General features: G+C 40.1%; 1 protein-coding gene across 1 annotated transcript in view; it reads left to right on the forward strand.

Annotated features, from left to right (window-relative positions):
* kcnh8 (potassium voltage-gated channel, subfamily H (eag-related), member 8) overlaps positions 1-25,590 on the forward strand; it is a 150,156-nt gene that overhangs the window by 79,132 nt on the left and 45,434 nt on the right. The window contains exons 7-9 of the mRNA XM_042332486.1: positions 6,083-6,290; positions 19,783-19,980; positions 22,134-22,333. Coding sequence (XP_042188420.1) covers positions 6,083-6,290; positions 19,783-19,980; positions 22,134-22,333 — 606 coding nt within the window. The remainder of the gene's footprint in view (positions 1-6,082; positions 6,291-19,782; positions 19,981-22,133; positions 22,334-25,590) is intronic.

Raw genomic sequence — 25,590 nt, forward strand, 5'->3', positions numbered from 1 at the left:
CAACTTGCCTTATACAGCTCCCTCCACACCAGGCGGCGTCTCAGAGCGCTTAACAATGGTGGAGCCCAAGGTCGAGCCGGGGGAGTAGGAAGGTGACCGTAGGTCGAAAAGATAGGTCTTCAAGTGCGACCTGAAGATAAGGAAGGAGGGGCGAAGCGAAGGGGTTGAGGGAGGGAGTACCAAAGTTTTGGGGCGTAGTAATGGACCCAGTAGAGCGGAGGCAGTGGGTACTGCTTTGGGGAGAGAGGAGGTTAGAGAGATTAGTGGGGTGCCAAGGAATGTGGTTAGTTAGCTTAGTGGTTATAGCACTCACCTCGCAAGCGAGAGGATTTGCTCGTTTGCTAACTATCTCAAATTGACACCTTCTATTCACTGACTCACTGACCAATGGAAATAATTTCTCCCTATTGACTCTCTCAAAACCCGTCACAATTCTAAAGACCTCTTTCAAGTTACCCCTCAATCCTCTTTGTTTCAAAGGAAAAAGTCCCAATTTCTCCAATTTCTGCTCATATCCAAACAACTTATCCCCAGTATCATCCTAATAAATCTTGTTGCTAATTATTTCTGACCTTAAAATCTATATTTTGCCTTTCTTTCAGTGCCCACTGATCATTTGGAAAAGGAGAATAACATTTCTTAGAAGTATTTTTTCATTGGCTTCAAGCCAGATCCACAGTCCAATTTTGGAGCATACAGCAGATTAAAAGATTGATGATTGCCTGTCAGTCTTTAATGTGAAATTTGCAGGAAGTCCGAAGCAGAAATCTGTATACACTTCAGTGATTTCCGAGAGCCAGTAAAGCCTGGACATGTAAAGCCATCTGCAGCACTTATTCTAGAGTTAACTTATTGTAGCAATAAGATAGCACCAGATTTGATACATTTGAAATTATTCTAATGAATTCCTCAATGAAAGTACATTGCAGGAAGTGACCTGTACTGACAAACACATCTCTGTAAACTAGTGGTGAATAGGGCTGAAAATGCAGAGCAAAATCACAGTGCAAAGATCACCATATTTTATCAGAAAGTGAGGTTAAACAATTTTTCAAACATAAAGAACATAAAGAAAATGTTCATAGCAGCAAAGCAGTCTAGTAACAGTCTAGTGAACTGACAGTATTATCCTGCATACAGTTCTGTAATTGGGTTCCAGAATCAATATAATATATAATATAATAATAATCCTTGCATTTGATATAGCGCTTTTCACGTCTTTGAGACGTCTCAAAGCGCTTCACAGAATATACTGTAAAACCAAAATGTTTTCTTTCTCAGCTGGAGGAGGGGACAAATGACATTTTCTGTTTGATAGTATTTAGGGAACTTAAAGGAACTTTAAAGTAAATTGACTGTATATTTTGTGGGCGAAGCGCGGCAGCCAATTGCGCACAGCAGTGTCCCACAAAAATTTGTGGATTGAGTCATCAATATGCTCACCATCCTGGTGCGGTGCAAAGACAGCTCATTATGCTAGTGGTGTACTATGGTGAAGGAGATAAATTGAGGGGTTACTCCTCACTCCCTGACTTGGCATCAAGCTCCAAGATGCTACTCCATGAGAAGTGGGCTTTATAAATGTAAATGTTGTAGAGCAAAGCCAGCTCACCACTCTGGTTCAAAGCCGGGAATCATTCTCTCTACTGGCCTGGGAAATTGTCATTGAGGAAGAGGCCTGTTATGCTTTCTGAAAGTCTGTCTGCAGAGTTTGAGGGCTTTAATCCAGCCTTCTGCAGTTGCCGTTGTCCTGATTTATAAGGGCCACCCTATGCATGATCTTTCAAGTGCAAAGCTCGACATCAAGAATGTTATCAACCTGTAAAGAAAAGAAACACTGAACATTTGCACCAACAATGTTCTTATTTTTTGAAAGTCACTGTGGCACACAGTCTAACACTGACCATGTTTTTTGTGGGTTCCTGTCTCTTTTTGCCTCTCCTAAGAGGATACTGAGCAGCCTGTACAAGTAAGGCTGTGCAGGCGTATATTGTGAGGTAGAGGAAGTGAGGGGTGAACCTGATGGGCCTCCAGCAGAATCGGTTTGAGGTGTCTAGAAAATATGAAAAGGCACTATAGCAAATGCAAGGATTATTATTGGATCCTTCCCATCTATGTATCTGTGAAAACACTACATAATAATAATTCTTGCTTTTGATAAAGCACCGTAACACGTCATTGAAACATCTCAAAGCACTTCACAGTGCTAAGAATTGAAAAATGTTACTGAGCTTTTTTTTGGTGGAGCTTCAACTCATGGGACAGTAAAAAACCAAATACCAAATAATACTCAGAACAGGCCCATCTGTAGTGAAGTGCCTTTGTGGGCATGCCAGGCTTTATTTATTCATGGTGAAATTTAGAAGACTGATGTAGAATTCAATTACATTCATGCAGATGTACATAATACTCAGCAGAATAAGTCATTAACCTCTCAATAATAACTTGCATATGATCATTGTAAAATATGCTAATCAGGATTCATGTCTAGACTTAATTATTTTATGATAAAATTATAATTTTGAGTCTGAGTCACCATTCCATTAAAAGGAATGGCCCAAACCAGCAGATATTGAATGTGTACTTCAACCACGATATGGATCACCCATTATCTTAGTTCAGAGACATCAAGAGCTCTTTATCATGCATTATTTAAGCACAAGCAGAGTAATGTATTAATAATAAAAATCATTGCATTTAATGTCAAACGTATAACATCAAAATATCTCAAAGTATTTCTGTGAAATGTAGCATGCATTTGTAGGCAAATGCAACAACAAAAACAACTTGCACTTATATAGTGCCCTCCATGCAAGGTAGTGTCTCAGAGTGCTTACAAATCTTGCTTATTAACTAGGAACTGGGGGTATTATGACAGTGTTGTTCTCTTCAATGTTAATAATGTTGTCCCAGCCAACAATCCGCCAGATAAAATTGGTGATTCACTTTAATGGCTGTTTGTGAGTCATTGCTGTGTGCAAATTGCTGCAATCCCGCCTGGATTACTCAAACGCACTCCTCACCGGCCTCCCCAGCTCCACAGTTCAAAAAATCCAGCTCATTCAGAACTCTGCTGCCCGGATGCTGACCCTGACCAAACTCTGTACCCCCATCTCGCCAGTTCTGGCCGGGCTCCACTGGCTCCCCACTCCGAACAGATCGACTTCAAGATCCTCACTCTCGTGTTTAAATCCATTCACTACCTGGCACCTCCCTCCTCTCCAACCTCCTCACATCCCACTCCGCACCATTGGAGGTCACGCTTTCAGCCACTATGCTCTGAAACTCTGGAACACTCTCCCTCAATCCCTTTGCTTTGCCCCCTCTCTCCACTTTTTCAAGTCCCACTTGAAAACCTTCCTTTTCGACTGTGCTTACTGTTATCTCCCCCTCCCACCCTGCTCGGAGTCAGGTGCTGTTAAGCGCTCTGAGATGATACCCTGCATGGAGGGTGCTATATAAGTGCACGTTGTTGTTGTTGATATCGCTGTCTCATTTCTCTGTCTGGTTCCACACTACTTGTACATCTGGCTTCCAGTACTAACTAGCCAGCTTCCCAAAAATAGCTCATTAGATTAGTCATTAGATTCCTGCTGACATCAATGCTCTATAATGTGCACTATGTATATTATGCACAAGGACGCCCCACCAATATCACTTTTTACATCTTGCTCTCACCCCACAAGTGAGAGGACGTGGGTTTGATTCATAGAATCATAGAATCATAGAATTGTACAGCACAAAAAGAGGCCATTCGGCCCATCGAGTTTGTGCCGGCTCTTTGAATAGAGCAATTAATGTCAATCTCACTCCCCAGCCTTTTCCCCATAACCCTGCAAACCCGTCCGCCTCAAATACCCGTCCACTGCGTTTTTAAAAGTAGTTATCGAATCGGCCTCCACCACCCTTTCAGGCAATGCGTTCCAGATTCGAACAGCTCGCTGCGTGAAAAAATTTCTTCCCACCTCCCCTCTGCTTCTTTTAGATACTATTTTGAATCTGTGACCTCGAGTCACTGACACACCCACCAGTGGAAACAGTTTTTCCCTTTCTAACCTATCAAATCCCCTCATGATTTTGAAGACCTCTGTTAGGTCTCCTTGTAACCTTCTCTGCTCCAATGAGAATAATCCTCACCTCTCTAGTCTTTCCTCATAATCAAGGTCCCTCATTCCTGGTACCATCCTCGTAAATCTCCTCTGCACCCTTTCCAATGCCTTAACATCCTTCCTATAGTGTGGTGCCCAGAACTGGGCGCAATATTCTAACTGAGGCCTAACCAGTGTTTTATATAGGTTAATCATAACCTCCTGACTCTTGTACTCTATGCCCCTATTTATAAAGCCTAGTATCCCATATGCCCTTTTTACAGATTTATCTACCTGGCAAGGCGAAATGTTGGGCAAGTTTCCTTACTCCACACACCTCTGTTTACCTAGCAGTAGGTAGGAACCCGGTTGTTAGTCGATTGGCGGATCGCTTTTCCAGGGATAATAATTCCTTAAAAAAATTTTGGTCACTTAATGCACGACTGTTTGCGAGACACCGCTGTGTCCAATTCGCTGCTGCGAGGCGCTTTGAGACGTCTCGAAGAAGTGATAAGGCGCTCTACCAAATGCAAGGATTATTATTATTATTTGTACTACGCACATGAAAGAGTATTGATGGCCAGTGAAGGAACTTACGTCAACAGAGCTTCTTGCACATAGCCCATGTGGTCAGCATGCAGCAAATGATCTAAGCAGAACTTCCTATGCATAGCGCACATGCTGACAAAGCGAAGGAAGTGACTTCTTCCTTTTTCTCACATAATAATAATAATAATCTTTGCATTTGATATGTCACATATTCGAGACTTCTCAAAGCGCTTCACAGAATATGTTGTAAAGTGAATTGACTGTATATTTTGTGGGCAAAATATGGCAGTCAATTGCACACATAATTGTCCCACAAACAGTTGTGGATTCAGTCAGCAAATTATGATTGAGAGATCCAGGGAGTAATTGGAGGAAATTCTTGCCCTCATATAAGACATGCATTGACTGTAGGAAAGCACAATGTCCTCCTTATTTCTAAAATTCCAAAAAATAATCACTTATAACTCAGCCTCTGAAAGATTGAACCCAGTGGACTGGGTTATAACAATAACAATGTCCTGAATAACATAGAATATTATCATTCAGTAGAATTATGTGCATGACTAACATAAGCTTATTGGAGTTCATTCTCTGTAACCCAAATTACATTATGTCCAAGTATTGGAAAGGTAATCTTGTTAGACCTTTGTTACAACAGCCAAACATTACCATCATAGTTACCATCTGCCATGAATATAAAGAACCAATAAATGTGTTTACAACAACACCAAAATTACATTTCTATAGCACTTTTCACACTGGGAGGATGTCCCAAAGCCCTGGACAGTCAATGTTTCAGACCCAAGCTGGGGGTTAGGATCGGGGAGGGTGGAGATCAGGGGGGAAAGGAGGGTGACTGAAGGCTTGGTCAAAGAGGAGGGTTTTGAGACGGGTTTGAAGGAGGCAAGGGAAGGGGCGAGGCGGAGGGACTGCGAGATGGATTTCCACAGGGTGGGGGCAGGGTGGCAGAAGGTAAGCCTGCTGAAGGCAGAAGTTAAAACCAAATAATTATTTTAGAGACTTTCTGCAAATATCAAGACTGTTTTCTGTAGCTCATTTGTATAGAGTTGTTATTTGTTATGGTGATGATTATTTTTAGAGCAATGAAAAGTAAAGGTACAAGTAAATATTTGGAGAGGAAGGGAATTTTCAATGCATTTATTCAGTTGAGTGTAAAAGGACATATTAGTGTGGTCTAATTTACAGCAAAATTTAGAATTCCTGTCGAGCCAAGACAACTCTGCTCCAGAAATAGATCATTTTAGAGAGGAATTTTCACTGGTCAGTGTGATGTATTATTGGTTACCAAAAGACTACTCAGATTCCTCATTAATGAAAACTATTAAGAAATACCACAAAATAACCATAATGGTTTCAATGACATCTGAATTTGTGTACAAGGCAGAGCAGCCTAACTAAACTTGGGTGTTTCATTTCGTTGGCAGGTCTCAATTGTACATCTTCTAAAGACCGTTCGCCTGCTGAGACTGTTACGACTGTTGCAGAAGCTGGATCGTTACTCCCAGTACAGCACAATAGTCCTGACTCTATTGATGTCCATGTTTGCATTGTTGGCCCACTGGATGGCGTGCATCTGGTATGTCATTGGCAAGATTGAAATGGAGGATAATGACCCACTTACATGGGACATTGGTAAGTCATTCTGATGACATTATAAATTTTATAAAATACTTGGAGCAATGTATCCATATACCATCACAATGAAATTGCTGTTAATCAGCAAATGCATATCTATATCTTTTATCAGTTTTAAAGAAGAAATGCAGATTAAGAGTATCCATCTGTTGTTCAGTGTGTAAGTTTATCCCCTGTTTATATTGTGGATCTGGAAGCTTGACAAGGGTGTCAAACATGTTGGCTTATTTTGAGGCTTTTGCATTTGCCCATACACTCCAGATGGCGCTGAAGTAAAGTGATGTTTTCCACATCCACATCCAGGCAATGAGGTTGAAGAGTGCTCAGGAAGATAATGAGATCCTGTACCTGAATTTTGGTTAGAACAGTGAAGGAGAAAGCTCAGATTGGAAGGACATTGAAGCGATCACCCACAGACAGGCCAGGGCTGTGCTTAAAGACAGAATATAGATGTTCCGCAAAAGGGAAGGAGACTGCATCAGAAGCAAAATGACCATATTCTAGAATGGAACAAACCCTTGTAAACTGTTGTCCTTCTGGAAGAGAGTATATTATTACCCCAGAGAAGATACATATTGATATATATTGCTGTTTCCCATAGAAAGAATACGGCAAGAATATTAGAAGGGTTCTAGTAAATTACTATCTCATTCTTATATTGGGTATTCTCAGCATTTCTTGTTTTCATTTCAGATTTCCAATATTTGTGTTTTTTTCTTTTTAATATCTGTTGGTAGAATACATGTTTTTATTTTCATGGATTATAATAGAAATTTATTGAGCAGAGGTTCCTGAGGACAAATCAGATTGTAACAAAGCCTTTACAAATTTTGAAATCTATAAGCAACAGGCCCAAAATTCACCTCGTCTTAGCCTGGCGAACCATTTTACTTTAAAATTTTAAGATTTGCACAGAATTGTGGAAAATTATTAAATTCCCTGTAATTTGGTAACCGGTTTTCTGCAATTCTTCAAAAGGAAACAGCTTCCAAATTAAGACTGAATTCAAGAATTTTCCACAATGCATTGTGATATTAAATTTGAAGGCAAAGTAATCTTAAAGGGAAAAAGAGGGTAAATGTTGAGCTTAACATGTGCAATATTAGCAAACCACATTTGCTGCATTTTTTGTAGCAATTAACCTTTCGCAGGCATTTTTCTAACTTTTTTTTTAGCTTTGCCCACTCGGGACTCAGGATTTGCTGGCTGCAAATCTAACACATCAAAGTCACAAACTCAAAATTGGAATTAATGCAGCAAATCGAGTTTGTGAATGTCACAGATTCAACCCCCTGCTTGTTTTTACAGCAGGTTTGGTTAGCAAAAATAGTTAATATTGACTTATATAAATGATATTAACAAAGTTGTCAAGCAAGCTGATGTCACAACACACTAATAAGTGCTCACTTCAGGTAATGAATAAAATATTCCTTAAAGATCAAAGAATTTAAAAATAAATGAACTTCAGCCTTCATCAGTGGAGTGGAGTCCTGTAGCTCAGTGGTTAGAGCACTCGCTTTGCAAGTGAGAGACCTGAGTTCAATTCCAGGCAGGGCGAAACCTTGGGCAAGTTTCCTTACTCCACACGCCTAATAATAATCCCTCCAAAAAAACAAAAACAATAATAAATTGGTCATTTTCAATCTACGACTGTTTGTGGGACATTGCTGTGCGCAATTGGCTGCCGCGTTCGCCCACAAATATACAGTCAATTCACTTTACAGTCTATTCTGTGAAGCGCTTTGGGACGTCCTCCCGACGTGAAAAGCGCTATATCAAATGCAAGGATTATTATTATTATTATTATTATCAGCTGCAAGAACCATTTCTAGTGGCAATGAATGCCAAGTAACTCTGTAATTGTCAGTTGACATGGCAAGCGTGGGATCAGCTGCTCAGATAAACATCTCGGATTAGTAAAGCTGTAAACACTTGAATGATTCATTTTGTTTTGGTTAGAATGCAGATTCATCTCAAAATTGAACCTGAACTTTTGTTTTGATGAAACTTTAATCAATGGCATTGTTAAAGTTTGCCTTTTTGTTTTGTTAGGGAAAGGGCCAAATTATTTTTTCCTCTCTCCTTTTTTCCCCTTTTCAAGTATCCCTTACAACACATACAAATTTTCCAGCCTGGGAAATTAACCATCGCAGCTTCAGGGACATAGGAACAGAATAGACCATTCGGACCATCAAACCTTTTTGTTATTTTATCAGGTCATGGCAAATCACCGGGTTTTATAATCTTATACTCTTATGATTCTTATATCTGGCATGTTTGTGTTGAATCAGATAACAATTTATAGCCAAACTAACACTATTAACAAAGGATGAGCAGCGTGAATCACAATGGATTCTGTTCCTGACACAACCTGGATGAAGTGGTCACCAGGGGGCAACAGGCCCAACCATTTCACTGAAGGCATAGCGAGGGAATATTCATCTCCAAAACCATTCAATTACTATCGACTCAAATTAGTATGTTTCATAGCAGATGTGGTGTGGTGACTACCAGACTGCCAGATTACCAGAGAAACAATCAAGCCTCCATGGCATCCTCATGCGTAAGGCTAACTTCATGTACACACCCATCTGTAAGCTGCACCATCTGAAACACCAAAAGTAACTTGGTTCATTTTGGTTTTATAAAAAAAATTAGGGAGAAAATGGCTGTTTACCAATTTATTTTCACCATAAAGCATGTATTGTTTGGTGAAATTTGATTAAAAACAACTTAAGTGACTAATTACTATCTTCCTTGAGTATATGTGTGTGTGTGGTGGGGGGTGGGGTGTGTGGAAACATAAGCAAGGTCTCCTTGGAGCTGAGGAGGCACTAACAACAACAACAACTTGTGTTTATATAGCGGCCCTCATGCAAGGTAACGAGTCAGAGCACTTGGCAGTGGCAGAGCACAAACCCAAGCCGGGGCGAGAGGGAGGTGACCATAGGAGATTGGTTTGAGTGGGAACAGAGTGAGACTTCAGTGAAGGAATTAAGTGAGAGTAGGAATTCAGTGCAGAGAGGGAGGAGGTACTTATATAAAAAAATAAAGAATATGACATTACAGGCAGTGTCGAGACTGCAGAATGCAGGAAATTGCAGACAGTAACACTGTCCCAGGAATGCCTATGTTTTGAGTCACTCCGGCTCAGTCTTTGAGCTGCAGTGAGCATTAGAGACACTCCGACACATAAGGGAGGTATTTTTGCCCACAAAATATACAGTCAATTCACTTTGCAGTATATTCTGTGAAGCGCTTTCAGACATCTCAAAGACATGATGAGGTGCTATATCAAATGCAAGGATTATTATTATAAGTATTCAAAGAAAAATTTGGTACAATACAAAACCAGTACATACCCCTAAAACACAAATGCTCCACTTGTGTAGTTCAACAACCATGGTCGACAAATGAGGTAAGAGGTAGAATCAAACTAAAAGAAAAGTCTTACACTAATACAAGAAAAAGTGGAAATCCAGCAGACTGGGAGACTTAAAAAAAACAAAGAAATACAAAGAAAGTAATAAGAAGTGCAAAAGGGGAATATGAGAAAAAAAACATGCAAGGGATGTCAAGGGCAACAGTGAAAGCTTTTATAAATATAATATTAGAAACAGAGTGTAAAGGGGAATATGGGCCCATTAAAAACAGATGTAGATGAGACTATAATGAACAATAAGGAAATGGCAGGCTTGTTGAATGAATACTTTGCTTCCGTTTTCACAGCAGAGGAAGAGGACAAAATACCATTGGTACAAGATAGCCTAAAAATAAACCAAGGAGAAATGCTAAATGGATTTAATATAAATTTATAAAATGGTAATGGAGAAAATAATTGTACTAAAGATAGACAAATCAGGACCTGATAGATTCCACTCTCGGGTATTAAAATAAGTAAGGGAGGAAATTGCAGATGCGTTAGTCATAATATTCCGAAGTGCTCTATCTTCGGGAATTGTACCCTTGGATTGGAGAATTGCAAATGTCACTCCATTATTTAAGAAGCGAAGGAGGGGAAAAATAAGTAACTACAGACCTGTCAGCTTAACTTCGGATTTGTGAAAGTTAGATCATGTCTGATGAATCTAATTGAATTTTTTGAGGAGGTCACTAACATGGTGGATAAGAGTGTCTATGGATGTCGTCTACATGGACTTCCAGAAGGCATTTGATAAGGTTCCGCACAAGAGGTTATTAGCAAAAATAAAAGTGCATAGAATCAAAGGTAACCTTGGTAATCGGTTGGGAGCCAGAAAACAGGCAGGGAGAAAAGGAATGTTCTCTGATTGGTGCAGTGTGACAAGTGGTGCTCCCCAGGAGTCTGTACTGGAGCCTCAGCTTTTCATCAAAGATATATATAAATGACTTGGATGAAGGAATAGAGAATTTTATATCCAAATTTGCAGATAACACAAAGTTAGGAGGGACAGGAATTTGTGTAGATGATAGCAGGAAGTTACAAAGGGACTTAGGATAGATTAAGTGAGTGGGCAAAACTGTGCCAGGTGAAATTCAATGTGGGGAAGTGTGAGGTCATTCATTATGGATCCACCTACATAAGTCATTAAAAACAAGCTCACAGAAAGTTATAAAAAAGGCTAATGGGATGCTGGCCTTTATCTCAAGGGGACTGGATTATAAAGGAGAGGAAATTATGTTTCAACTGTATAGAGCCTTGGTCGACCCCACCTGTCTTCAGTTTTGGGCACTGCACCTCAGGAAGGATATATTGTCTCTGGAAGGGATGCAACACAGATTCACCAGAATGATACTAGGGCTTAAAGGGTTAAATTTGAGAACAGGTTGCATACACATGGTCTCTATTCCCTTGAGTTTAGAAGGTTGAGGGGTGATGTTATTGAGATTTTTAAAATAATAAAGGGATTCTATAGAGTAGATACAGAGAAACTATTTCCTCTGGTGGGGAATCCAGAACAAGCGGGCATCATCTTAAAATTAGAGCCAGGCCATTTAGGAGTGAAATTATGAGGCAGTTTTTCACCCAAAGGATAGTGGCAATCTGGGTCTCTCTCTCCCAAAAGGCTGTGGATGCTGGATCCATTCACATCTTCAAGATGGGGGTGGATAGATATTTGTTAGGTCAGGGTATTAAGGGATATGGGGCAAGGGCGGATAATTGGATTTGAGGTTCAGATCAGCCATGATCTTATAGAATGGGGAACAGGCTCGAGGAGCTGAATAGCCTACTTCTGTTTCATGTTTCTATTTCCTCACACATTCTTTCACTATACAAATCCTGTCTCGTTTGATTTATTTGTGAGCCTTCAGTTCTTTTGAGTTTCTTTATGACTTTTGCTCTCCATACTTACTTATAGAGTATTAACCTGTTGGTTATAAAGCTCTAAAGTGCTTTACATGTCTGAGAATTATCACAAATTTGAACTTGAAGTTGGTGAATGATTCCCTTTAGTGCTGCCAGGGAACTGACAAAGCTACTCCAATATCCCAGTCATTGAAATCCGAAATCAACAAAAGTAGCGGTTAATGGTTTCATTCAGCTTTGAGCCAAACCCTTCTGTCAAATTCACGAGTGGTGGTGTTCATACCCAAAGCAAACAGGCTTGAGGGGGTAAATGGCCTACTCCTGTTTCTTTGTTTTTAAGAATTTGGTGGCCGGTAACATTTGGATGGACTTTGGCTTTCTAAGCCAAGGTTAGTAGGAGGATATCAGGCAGACTGCTATTTCTTTTAGACGGTCAAATCTGTCAAAAAGAATTTGTATAACTATTCATCACCTGCTTGGTTGGCTATGTGCCAATTCTGATTTAAGGGACTTTCTATTGAGCTTCATCTAGGTAAATAAATGAGCAAAATCATTAAATAAGAAAAAACAAACAGGTGGAAAGCAAGGCATTTTCTGATTCATGCAGATATCTAAGAGAAAATCCAAGAGATTGGATTTCTGGCAGTGCTTGTCCATTGTTCTCACCACACTGTAGTTACACATACAGCTGCACATACTGCTTGTGGTACGGATAGCTTGCACAATGGATGATGTTTGAAAAGAAAAATGCAAAAATATGCCATTTAGATATCAGAGCCACAAATTTGGAAGTGATGAGTGCTGTGCTGTTCCCATGACTTGATTTCTGTCACATTCTGAACACTGGAGCCAGACATTGAAAAAGACAGTTTACTGGAGATTGATTGCTCTTGTCAAATCTATCGAAACACCATTGCCCTGGAAATTTTCACTAGTTTCCATCAATTCTAACAATCACTGGTTAATTACCTCAGCCTGCTGTTTATTATGCAAGTCCTGCAAATAAATACTTATTAGGGTTAAAAAAAGGATTGTTTATAGTAATTGCCAGCTAGTACCTGGAAAACAAACTCTGGCTGAAAACATATCCTGCTCCCACTGAGTTGTCTCAATGGTCTCTGATGTGTTGGTATTGTTATTGGAAATTACAATACTGCTAATTCCTATACCTATTGGGAAAGATTGACATGGGGTCTAAATTGCAGTATTTTCTAAATGGGTCTCTTATTGATTTATTCGCCTCATGCCTGTTTGTGAGCAAAATGGCTGCCATGTTTGTCTACAAGTGAGAGAGATTGGAGGATAGCAGTAAGAAATGGATCACCTATCAGGTTTTTCATAATAGGAAATAACACAAAATAAAACAATATACAATGAAAAAATCAAGCACCTATCACTGTCACTCACACCACTTGCCAAGTCATCAACCACTGCCATTCACACCGCTTGCCAAGCCATCAACCACTGCCACTCACACCGCTTGCCAAGCCATCAACCACTGCCACTCACACCGCTTGCCAAGCCATCAACCACTGCCACTCACACCGCTTGCCAAGCCATCAACCACTGCCACTCACACCGCTTGCCAAGCCATCAACCACTGCCACTCACACCGCTTGCCAAGCCATCAACCACTGCCACTCACACCGCTTGCCAAGCCATCAGAAGCCTCCCAGTCGGTTACATGAATTTCCTCCATTGTACAGCAAAGTGTCATTTCCACGCTTGACTTACTGACTTCATAGTTATTTAAACGGTTAAACAATACATCATTGTAAGGAACAACTCGCTTGCTAGTCGGGTGTAAGCTTTAACCCGTTGCCTTAGACCCCATTTATATTATAATAATCATAATAATCCTTGCATTTGATATAGTGCCTTACCACATCTTCAAGACACTTAAAACGCTTCACAGAATATACTGTAAAGTGAATTGACTGTGTATTTTGTGGGACATTGCAGGATTTTAGCAGTTAATTCAAGGTTGTAAATGTTCCTCCACCCAGAATACAACATGTCTTTCTCCTTATTTTATCACTGAGAATTATCTGGCATTGGGGTGCGAAATGGCTCAGGCTAATAATGACAGGCCTCTAAGGACAGGAAACTAATAACAAGTCACTAATGCGGTCCAGAATGTGGGAGATCAACCCACCAGCAGAGTTACTATCCTCACTTGCTTTTCCATTCAAGAACTGTTATGAAATCAGCTGAGAGCAAATACTGAAATCTCATTCCCTTGTTAAAACCCCTTGTTAAGCATGTCCATTGACACTCATTTGAAATTCTGTAGCTTTAAAGGTACATCATCATGTATGTTAGTAGAGTCAGGTTTTATTTGGCGTTAATGAGATTGTAGTCATGGAACTGACATAAAGGAGCAAAGCATGCTGTTTGTTTCCATTCCCATTTGATTCACGTGAAAGACGCTATACAAATGCAATTTTGTTGTTGTTGAAGCTATTGAAGAACAAAGTGTTGACGTTTGCACAAAGCTGAAAGCTGCTAACATTCTCCAGAGTTAATGTTTGTCAACAAACCTGACCAACCCTATAGAAGGGTGAGAAACTGAAGTAGAGCTTGTTGATATAGTAGTAAACAAAGGCAAAACTTGTACAAATCTGAACTGCCCCCAAAGAATGTCTAAAACGCAGTGGGAGATTAAAGCAGGCAAAGGATACCTGACCTCACTTCATTCATTCACTCCACCATCCATCAAGCATAGAGACTTCAGTTAAAAGTGACCACTTAAAATGCAAGACCTCCCCAAATGAACTGGGATGCTCTAATAATGTGGCTACTATTGGGAATTTGTGTTTGGGTAAGTTTAAAAACAGGTGCAAACCAGAATGAAAGAGATTCAGAATGTAAGATGAGAGAAGAGTGAAGTTGAAAGGGGATGTAAAATGTCCAAATGCTACTAAATATAGATACAGATAAAGCTGGGCCACCACGTATAACAAATGTCCTCCATGGAACTCCTCCATCTAAGCTGGTCGTTCCTTTGCTGTGAAGACATTTTGAATGTTTCTGGCTGGGTTCGATGGTTTGTCCTGAATCTTTAATGATACTGCTGACCCCTGCAAATGGGTGCTAAGATTTCTAAAAGGACTTGTTTACATTCATGGAGATGGTATGTAAGAGGCACAGATGGACAGAAGAGACTGCCCCTCATGTTACTTATTCTGGACTAAACGGTTACCAGTACCACATAGTAACACCAATACTGGAACACATCTCCATACAAATAAGCTATACTCAAGCTGTACAGTTTTCTGAATAAGCTGCACTTAAGAGTAGTGTGTACAGTTATGCTCGTCTTGGCATAAGGAAGCCCCAAAACTCTGAAACACTCCCCCTCAATCGCCTAGACCTGGACTCATTTAAGAAATATGTTGATGTTGGGATGGTTTGTATTCTTAAAGGATGAGATCAAATGGCAAAGAGACATTCTCCATCTTTTCTAAGTACCTAATAATCTTTGTGAGCAAAGAACTCAGAGTTCAATGGCAAAGGTCTGCATTCCTTCACCATGATTGCCTGCTGAAACGTTAAAGCTGACCATGACTGATTCTCGGACCCATGAATGACTCAAATATTGTCGTATGTCACCTCTGGGGGTCCTCTCATTGAATGCAGGTTTAATTTTTAAACATAAAGCAAGTCGTCCCTGACTGAGTGAAGCCCTGAGAAACAATGAAGGTTGGTGACGGCCTCCAACCTGCTGGTGACCAAGAGGAATGGCCCTACGACAAACACCAAAATGAAGCTTGTAGTTTGGTCCAGGGGAGGAGATGTGCCTGTGTAAATCAGCTTGGCATGCCTGACAAAGCTGAATCTGGATGAGGAATAGGCAGGGAGTTGTTATACTTTGCACATGGTTAACCAGTTTATGTTCAATAAAGTTATGTTATTTGTTTGTGACAATACCCCATTACCTGCTACAGTACATTAACTCACCCATCAATCCTTATTCATTGCAATTTGCCGTCCTTGCTAAAGTCAGCATCATCATTTTGCACAATAAATTATGCTCAAATTTTGCTGTCAGTTCATCTCCTTAGACCACACCGTCTAGTAACTTTAAAGATGGTGGCTATGCTCTCACGTATATTTATGCTGAGCTGTGTTGCCCATCAGGAAACTTGCAGGGAGTTCCTGGTACTTGCCATCCACCTAGTGAGGACTGAAACCTGCTTTTGTCAAATATCAAATGGCCAACTAGTGACTGTCCTCCTTGGGGGGGGGAGGTAAGACGGATCTTCTTGGAGCTGAACTAGCTCCAAGGTGACATTTTGGTAATGGATTGTCAGAAATTAGCCCACCCTCTGTGGCGGTCTCAGTAGTCAGTTCCTAAGGCACGTGGGGCCTCAGTATTCCAGGACACTGCTGATGACAACACAGCCAGGTTGGCTCATCAGCTGGACTTCGAAGTGCAAACCAGTCACTGGGGCCAGGGAGTCATCCCACTCAGCTCCTGTAACGCTGCAAGCCAAAGCCCTAACTAGTAGGGTCCTAGCTGGAAAAGCAGCAGGAAAGCTTGCCAGACAGTGCTATCACTGGCAAGCTATGTGGTTTTAGCTGGTTAGATGCCATTAGTCCTATTGTTAACAGGAATTCCAATCTTTGTGTGCATCACTTAACTAAGATCAAATAGCAATGCAAATGAAGTGACTTTAAAGTGTATCTGCAACTTGCTTAAATTGCTACTGGCATGGAGCATTCTGAAAGCATGGCTTGAGAGGATGTGTTTTATTGTGAAGTCTTTCCATTGAGACGCACTGAGCCTTTCTTCTAGTTTAAAATCTGGCCTCTAAGTAATGGTCGGACATAACCCATTACTGAATAACAGTCACGTCTTCATTGTAGCAAATTGAACTCATCTGTTATTATTATATCAGATGTGATATTGTTCCACAACACAAAAAGAAGGCATAAATAATGCTACTACATATGGGTGATTAAGGGACTGGTTTTGATTATTGGTACTCAAATAAATAAATTGTTTGGAAAATAGAGTTATAAATATGACTGATCCCACCAACCTCAAATTATAGTATTTCACTGCTTTTAGGTCTGATGGCTTTGATACTTTAACTGGAAAGCTGCAGCATTATAGTAATCCAATGTTGCCAAAATACAGTATTTAATCTGCTTTGGTTCATACAAAGAATCATTCAAGGGGCAGTCAAATTTAGACAATTCACTAAATCCAAAGTATTTCAGTTTGCGCCAATTGCAATTCGATGAACAATTTTACATTATAGATCAAAATATATGAATGCTTGAACAATAATTGCTGCAAAACATTAATAATTAGACTCTATTGTATCTAGTTAAATGCCGTGTGCTGGTGCATGTGTTTTTGTCACTTAAATGGTCTCAAAAGGTTTCTGGTGTTTGGAGTTCCGAATATGCAGAAATCTCAGATGGCTGCTATCACTATGCATCCAGTGGTCGCTGTGCTGGGTTCAATGATTTCCATACATATCCCTTTTCCTCTCCAGCAAATATTTGACCCATGTGACTGGAGTACCAGGTGTGGCTTCCACTATAATACAATGAAGTGTTTGGATTTAACCCCATTTTTCACAACTTGATCAATTGTGACAGGATGTTTGACATTGATTTAGAAACCTTGGACAGAAAATCTTCATGTTCTTAGGCTTAAGATCAAGATTGCATGGAGAAAAGACAGGTAATTAAAACTGAATGGACTCCTCTTTCAAAGAATCAGCACAGATTGAATGGACTTTTTCTGCACTATAAGGTTCTATGGTTCTATATATACCATTACTCAACACAAGAACCAAAGTGGATGTTTTCAACTTACCAAAGGCAATGGTTTATATAATTCGCAAGATCACAAGATTGGTTCAGATACAATACAAATTTATATTTAAATAGCGTCTTTCACTTCGGGAGGATGTCCCAAGGCATTTAACAAAAACTGGCTTGGCAACCAAGTTGGCAGTGGGAGCTGAGCGTGTGGAGATGTAAAAGATTATCCAAAGCACAGTCAAAAATGAGATGGATGTCGATGGAGGTGAGGGAGGGAATGAGTCAGAGGACCTCCGGGATAGAGATCCAAAGTGTGGGGGCAGATACACTGAAGATGGGGCTGATGGTAGATGGGTAGGGTGGGGTGGGGGAAATGAAGCAACAGAGCTCGCTAAGTGAAGAGAGCGGCTGGGCCGATAGGGTTTGAGGAAGTGGCATGGATCGGTTGGGGCAAGACCTTGGTGGGATTTAAAGGTGAAAACAAGGACCTTGAACTCGATCCACTGGAGAGTGGAGACCCAGTGGAGCTGGGTGAGGATGAAGAAAGCCTATTTATAAATAATAATGATTATCCTTGCATTTGGTATAGATCTTATCACGTTATTGAGTCGTGTCAAAGCGCTTCACAGAATTTACTGCACACACCAATGTCTGCCCCACAAACAGCCATGAAGTGAATGACCAATTTTATTTGGAGTATTGTTGGCCAGGACACTGGGAGAAGCTCCCTTTTCTTTCCAAATCCTAGTGCCATAGGATCTTTAAAGTCCATTTGATCTCAAACTTCCAGAATGCTGTCTTCCCATCACAGCTTCAAGCTATTTTTTTTTAAATGAATCCATCATCCTTACTTCAACCATCCTCCTGGTAACCTGTTTCAGTCATTAATTACCCTCTGTCTTTTGCAACCCAACCTGTGTCCTCTTTTACTACTACCTCAGTGCATCCCAAGGAAATCTTGCCACTAATTAAAATACACCAATTCTGGTCCCTTTCAGTCTCAGTACAACTATATTACAGTATCAATTTAATTTTTTTATTAAAAGATTTGGCAGAATAGGTTGGTCGCTGATGAATAAAGAGGATATGCTCCAGGTCAATCCATGAACTCTGGTGAAAGTAAACCATGATTTTAAAACCACTTTCATCCAATTTCAATCCATTCTGAGCAATCTTTAAAGAAAATGTATAATAAACTCTGACTAGGCACACAGAGCATACAGAATGAAAAAGGTGGGTAATGTTTCATCAACTGTTGAATAACTATTGATTGCCTCTGTTAAGAAACATTACAATTTATAATCTTTTCCTAAAGATTGGCTGAAGGTCCCACTCCTTCATCCCAAATCTAGCACAAAGTCGCATCCAAAATTAAATCCCAAGAATTTAAGGCCTATTATTTCCACTTAGATAATCCTGATTATTTTCCCCAATGGAATTTGTGTGCTGTGTTGCTTAATGGGATACCAATTGAATTAGGCCAGTATCCCTAAATTACATTTGAACACCAGCCACAGTTGCCATTGAAAACAGCAATGGTGGCCACTGAAATCTTTAGGCTTAATCATTGTGCCGAAGTCAGTGGGGAGGGGCTTCACACACTATAGGTATAGTTGTTTCAAACCAGATTCAATAACATATATAATAATTATCAAATCTGTTAAAATAACATTACATTTTTCATTCCAACATGTTTATTCTCTCCAACAAAAACATGGTTAGAAATTTTCATTTTATAAATGTTAGTGATATTTGTGACGATTTATACCCATGTTATTTGGCAACTTCCCATTCTGACCAGACACAGGAAAAAAGACCTGGCCAGAGACAGGGAGAGATACAAAATCAGATTGGAAATGGCCTGGACAGTTTCCAAACACATTAAAGTAACCGATCACAGAGGTATTGGAAGAGCCTGGAATAAGCTCCCTTCCTGTCTTTTTAATCAGGGAATAGGCCATAATGGTAAATGGCATGCCTGGGAAATGAAGGAGGAAAATGAAACGGAACAACAAAGGTATAATTTATAGAAGCAGACTTATGAAGAACGAAAAATAGCCCAAGGGATTTTAATTGCAAAACAAAGATTGATATTTCCACTAAAAACAGATTCGCTAGGAACACGCAGTATCTGTGGAGAGAGGAAAATGAGATAACATTTCAGGTCTATGTTCAGAAAACATTAATTCATTTTCCTCTCTCCATAGATGCTGTGAAGACATGTGAAGACATGCTGAGTGTCACCAGCAACTTCTGTTTTTATTTCAGATTTTCAGCATCTGCAGTATTTTGCTTTTTGTTTATTGATATTTCCACACAAGCTTCAAAGTTTAAATGATTTGTTTGGATATTGTGTTGCTGAAGAAGGTTTACAGTTGATTTTTACTGCTTTTTATTTATATGAGGACTCTTTGGTTAAAGGCTGGTTACACGAATTGGGCAAACGTCTGGAAACGCCATATTATGGCAATAATACACTCGGAGGACCTGGAGTCAGAAGTGCCTACATTGCTGCTCTCTACTTTACCCTGAGTAGTCTCACCAGTGTGGGATTTGGAAATGTTTCAGCCAATACTGATGCAGAGAAGATCTTTTCCATCTGCACAATGCTGATAGGAGGTAGGTGCATTTGTCTTTCCTCATCACTGGGTACCCTTCCTCTTCGACGGTGCCTTCGGCCACCCTCCCCACCACCTTACCCCCCTTGCCCTCCTTCCCTTCTGACTCCAATTCCCAGCTCGGGTCCAAAACCCCTGACTGTCCAGCACCCTGGGATGTCTTTCCGATGTGAAGGACGCTATACAAGTGTAATGTATTGTTGTTGCATGTGGGTAAATATAACACATTGAATTAAACATCACTTATGATTTAATTTGTTTATGTAACATTTATTTAGTATGGGATGATATCTGAGTCAAATTGATTCACAGATCCTCCACCTCTAGACAAAAGATGCACTACACAACAGTAATTCCACTTCCTGCTCCTGTTTGAAAGAGTCAGTATGAATTTATGTCACATCACAGATTATTTGACTTTCACAGAGTTGAATGCAATGTTAAAGTAGCATATCCATATACAGTTGTTTTGATAACCAAATAACCTCTCTTCCTCAAGTTGTTCTCCTTTTCTCTCCTATACTTCTGGGGCACTGACTCATAGTGTTGGATCCCAGAGACTTTTCTGTGCCTTGTATTTTTCATATGTTGGCAGACATTGAGTAACAGCAAATTATTCAACTCTGGAAACAGATTCTGTCCTCGTGCACTATTAACACGTCTAGATTTTCTAATGGGTTACTGGATCATGATCAGGAGCTGTACCATTATCTGATTGCCCTCATCTCCACTCTGAATGAGGTTCACTAACTCAGTGATTAAATCTGGAACATCTTTAGGCTCCACAGAATACTGAATTGTACATTTACTCAGTGAGTTCCTAGTGAGGCTGATATCTACAGGCATGAAATTTATTTTGGTCCCAGCCTCAAAGCTATTGTCATAATATTTAATAATAATCCTTACATTTGATGTAGCAGCTTTCACGTCAGGAAGACATCTCAAAGCACTTCACAAGATATACTGTATATTGTAGTGATTGTCTATTTGGTGGATGAACGCCACAGTACACCTCCAGCAGTGCATTGGAGTGTCAGTCAAGATTATATAAATCCCAAATCCTGACGTGGGGATTGAACCCATACCTTTTTGACTCAAAGGTGAGAGTGCTGCCAACTGAGCCAGTCTGACACACAATGCAGAATTCTGGTAATTTGTAAAATTTAGTCTTAATTTGGAATCCAGTTATCTGCCTTTTAAAAAGAATCACAGAAAATGGTACCAGTCTGGCTCAGTTGGTAGCACTCTCACCTCTGATTTAAAAGGTTGCTAGTTCAAGCCCCATGTCGGGTTTTTGCACTCACAGTCTAGACTGACATACCAGTACAGTGCTGTGGGGGTGGATTTCATTGTTAGAGGTGCTGTCATTTGGATGAGGTGTTTAACGGAGGCCATGTCTGCATGTTCCAGTGGACATAAAGATCTTGTGGCACATTTTTAAAAGAGAAAGGAGTTTTCACTTGTGTCTTGGCCAACAATGTCCCACATAAAATTAATCATTCACATTGCGACTGTTTATAAGTTGTTGCTGTGCACAAATTATCAGCCACATTCGCCTAAAAATACGGTCACTACACTTTACAGTAAATCATATGAAGTCTTTTATGGCATCTTCTTGAAGTGAAAAGCGCTATGCCAGTTGCAAGGATTATTTATTGAAAACCAACTTCCAGATGTAGATTGAATTGAAGGACTTTCCAAAATTTTGCACAACCTTAATTGTTAAGATGTAAAGCTAAAGTAACAAGGGATTTCAGATCTTTGTTCCAACAAGCTATTGTTCTACAAGAGCCGAAAAAATGTTTCTCTTCCAGTAACATAGCCTTGCTTTCATAGGTCACTTAATGCTTTGAGAATATTTTTGGGAAGCTTTGCAAATGTAGCAGAATTGCTAGCTTTAACCTCAAAAGGAATTCCCAGTCTGCAGCTGAATGACAGTTCTGATGTACTTCTCACACATATGGCTGCATATTTAATACAGCCATGCAAGAGGATTGCAAACACAGGGGTGTGAGGAATTGTTTTTAACAACTGACGCAATAAACCATACAGACTCCTGCTTTCTCATCCCACAAGATAACCCATTGTCCTCACATGATTCATTGCTCGCTCTGTTTAACTACCTATTAACCAGTCCTGCTCCTTTTTTCTCAGCACTGATGCACGCATTGGTCTTTGGAAACGTAACTGCCATCATTCAGCGTATGTATTCCAGGTGGTCGCTCTATCACCACAGAATTAAAGACCTGAAGGATTTCATTCGTGTCCATCATCTGCCAAAGATGCTGAAGCAACGAATGCTGGAGTATTTCCAGACAACTTGGTCTGTGAATAACGGAATAGATGCTAATGAGGTATTTTATTTTTATTCCCTGTTCCATTTCACATTCATTGCAGTAAGATAATATTTTGACATGTACTGAAAAACAATTTAGAGAAAATAATGAGCACCTTAAACATGTTCAAGATAAGTGTTTCAATGGTCCGTATGGTTTTTGTTCCTGAGAAATGGCTTAAATTTTGAAATATAGAAATAGCAAACTGATCAAAAATATCAAACAACAAATTGCATTTGTGTAGCACCTTTCACATTGGGAAGATGTCCCAAGGCGCTGGGCAATCAGTGTTTCAGACCTGAGCAGGGGATTGGCGGGAGACGTGGAGTAGGCTAGAGCCTGCTGAGCGGAGGGAGCGAACAGGTTGATATGGCATTAGCACATCACAGAGGTAGGAAGGAGCAAGTCTGTGGAGGGCTTTGAAGGCGAGGATGATGAACTTATCCTCTGGGAAATGGGAAGCCAGTGGAACCGGGCGAGGGAGGGGATGATTGAGCCTTGTGCAGGAAAGCACATAATCTGTAATTTGTGGAGGGCCAACAAGCAGGGATTGGGTTAGTTGAGCATAGATGTATTAAATGCATGTATGAGAGTCTCGGCAGCCTAAGGGAAGAGACAGTGGCGGAGCCGGGCGATGTTGCGGAGGTGAGGGAAGGCAGAGTGGGTCATGGCATTGATGTGGGATAGAAAGGATAGTTGAGGGTCAAACAAGATGCCGAGGTTCTGAACTGGTTTAGTAAGGTGGAGTGTGCATCCTTGGATGGTGATGCTGCCAGTGCTTGAGGTGTGGAGAAGCTCCTGGGAGCCAATCAGGAGGGCCTGGGTCTTGTTGACATACAACTGTAGAAAGTTAGCATTCATCCAGGATTTGATGTCTGACAGACATTCTGTCAGTGGTCCTAGAATCGAGGGTTGGGTGTCATCTGCATACATGTGGAAGTTGACCCCATGTTTGTGGATGATGTCACCAAGAGGGAGGATTTACATGTTGAAGAGGACCAAGGACAAAGCCCTGAGGAACACCATGCGAGACAGTGCAGGGGCTGGAAGAGAAACTGTTTGTAGAGACAAAGTGGAGATGGTGCGAAAGATAGAATATGAACCAGTCAAGGACAGAACTTTGAATGTTGAGTTGAGAGCAGAGGCATCAGAGGAGGATAGAGTGGTGCAATAGACAACAGTGTCAAAGGCAGCAGAGGGGTCAAGGAGGATAAGGAGATAAAGGGAGCCCTGGTTGCAGATGATCAAAATGTAATTTGTCACTTTGACCAAGGCTGTTTCTGTGCTGTGGGCAGAACGGAAATCTGGTTGGATGGGTTCATGTAGGGAGTGGCAGGAGAGGAAGAGCAAAGCTGGGAAGCAACGACTTGTTCTAGGACCTTGGAAAGGAAAAGAAGGTTGGGGATGGGGCAGTAGTTGAAGAGCGGGGATGGGTCAAAGGAAGAGTTTTTAAGGATAGGGGTGATGACGGCTGTTTTAAAGGGGGTGGGAATGGTGCCAGTGGACAAGGAGAGATTGATGCTGACTGTGAGTAGAGGGGCAAGGAGGTGGAGATGGGAGGTAATGAGAGGAGTAGAGATAGGTAGGCATAGAGATGTGAACTTTCTATTGCATAAAAAAATTCATTCTTATTTTATGCTTGTAGCACAAGAAAATATAGTACTACTTTCTCCACCATCATAAAGATATATAAAATAACCTTGAAACATAACTTTCACTTATTGTAGACCATAATGGAAAGGTGAACAAAATTGAGCGAATACAGGGTACCTGCATTATAAGGCAATGTCTCAGATCTAACAAACTAAACGTTACATTATAATGGGTCTGCAAAAATATAATGGTCACAAGGTCCCATTTTGAGGTCATCAGGTCATGGCTAATGTCATTTCTTGTACATTGCACACATGTGAGCTATGTGCAGGAAGTGTTGTTGTCTTGTCTGGCAGTTAGTTATTATATTTTCCTTGTCAAAAATAGTTATTCTGTCTGACTGATAAAATAAAAATGAATTATTTGTAAATAAGCCTTTAAGCAGATAACCTTCTATAACATCTGAAATATCCAATCAATTAGATTCCATTAGATTGGATAGTACAGTATATGAATGAACAGCCATTAACTCCATTTCCTTTAACTCTTCCATTGCATGTGAATGTTTGTTTCAGCTCTTAACTGTACTTCCTCACCTTCTTTACATTGCCTGTTATGCTTAGGACTAGTGAGACTCGTAATAAATTTATTCCCAATATTTTTTACTTTTTATTCTTTTCTTGCCGGAGACAGAAATTTGCAATTTGTGGTTCAGTGGGTTCATTACCTCATTTAAATGTCCATGTTTTATACATGAGACTACAACAACAAATTTACATTTATATAGCGCTTTTCACATCAGGAGGACGTACCAAGGTTGGACAGTGAGTATCAAAAAACTATTTGACTATAGGGGCATGGAAGACAAGTCATGTTTGAATCCTTCTGACATCTAACACACCTGTTTTCTTTTTGTTCCTGTCAAAACAGTTCCAACTTTTAAAATCTTATACCTCACATCTCATCATAAGCCTATTTGCTAAAGTCTCATTTTTGATCCAAATATCTATTTGTCCAAGCGCACTGAGACACTGGCCCACATGAAGAGCACTATATAAATGCAAATTGTCTTTGTTGTCCAAAGGACCTAATATTCAATACATCATTTTATATTAAAAAATCATCCTCGAGGAATTAGAGAGGAGGGACATCCTGTAGAATTTATGTCACCTCCAGCAAGTACAATACCCATGACTTTTTGCCAGTCTGATACACCAACTTCAGTCGAGGAGATATAAGGGGAGAGAATCAGAGAGAAAACTGGAGGCAATAAAATAGAGTAATCAAAATACAGCAGCAACAATAGCAAGGAGAGTTCTTCCCCAGGTCAAATAAAAATTGTTTTTATATTTAAAAACAGCAAATACAATTTCTGTCCATGTTCAAAAAATAGTTTTAGTGTTGAGATACTGTTGTTGTAGAGTGCTATTAAATATTTATTGACAATTTCCATCTACAAGTCAATGTGGCACACTGATTAATACACATGCATGTCCAAATATAGGTATAATGTAGCTAAAGGTGATCTTTGATGTGGAAGTGTGCCAATGTGAATGTATTAGAGAAAGTGTAATTAAATATTCAAGTCCTAAGATTTAGATACTGTACATTTGTATAGAAGGAAGAGAACAGTATTCGGGAGAGATTCTGAAACACACCTGAGTTTTCTTTCTTCAAAATTA

This window comes from Callorhinchus milii, unplaced genomic scaffold, assembly GCF_018977255.1.
Source record: "Callorhinchus milii isolate IMCB2004 unplaced genomic scaffold, IMCB_Cmil_1.0 Scaffold2, whole genome shotgun sequence".
In the NCBI taxonomy this organism is placed as follows: domain Eukaryota; kingdom Metazoa; phylum Chordata; class Chondrichthyes; order Chimaeriformes; family Callorhinchidae; genus Callorhinchus; species Callorhinchus milii.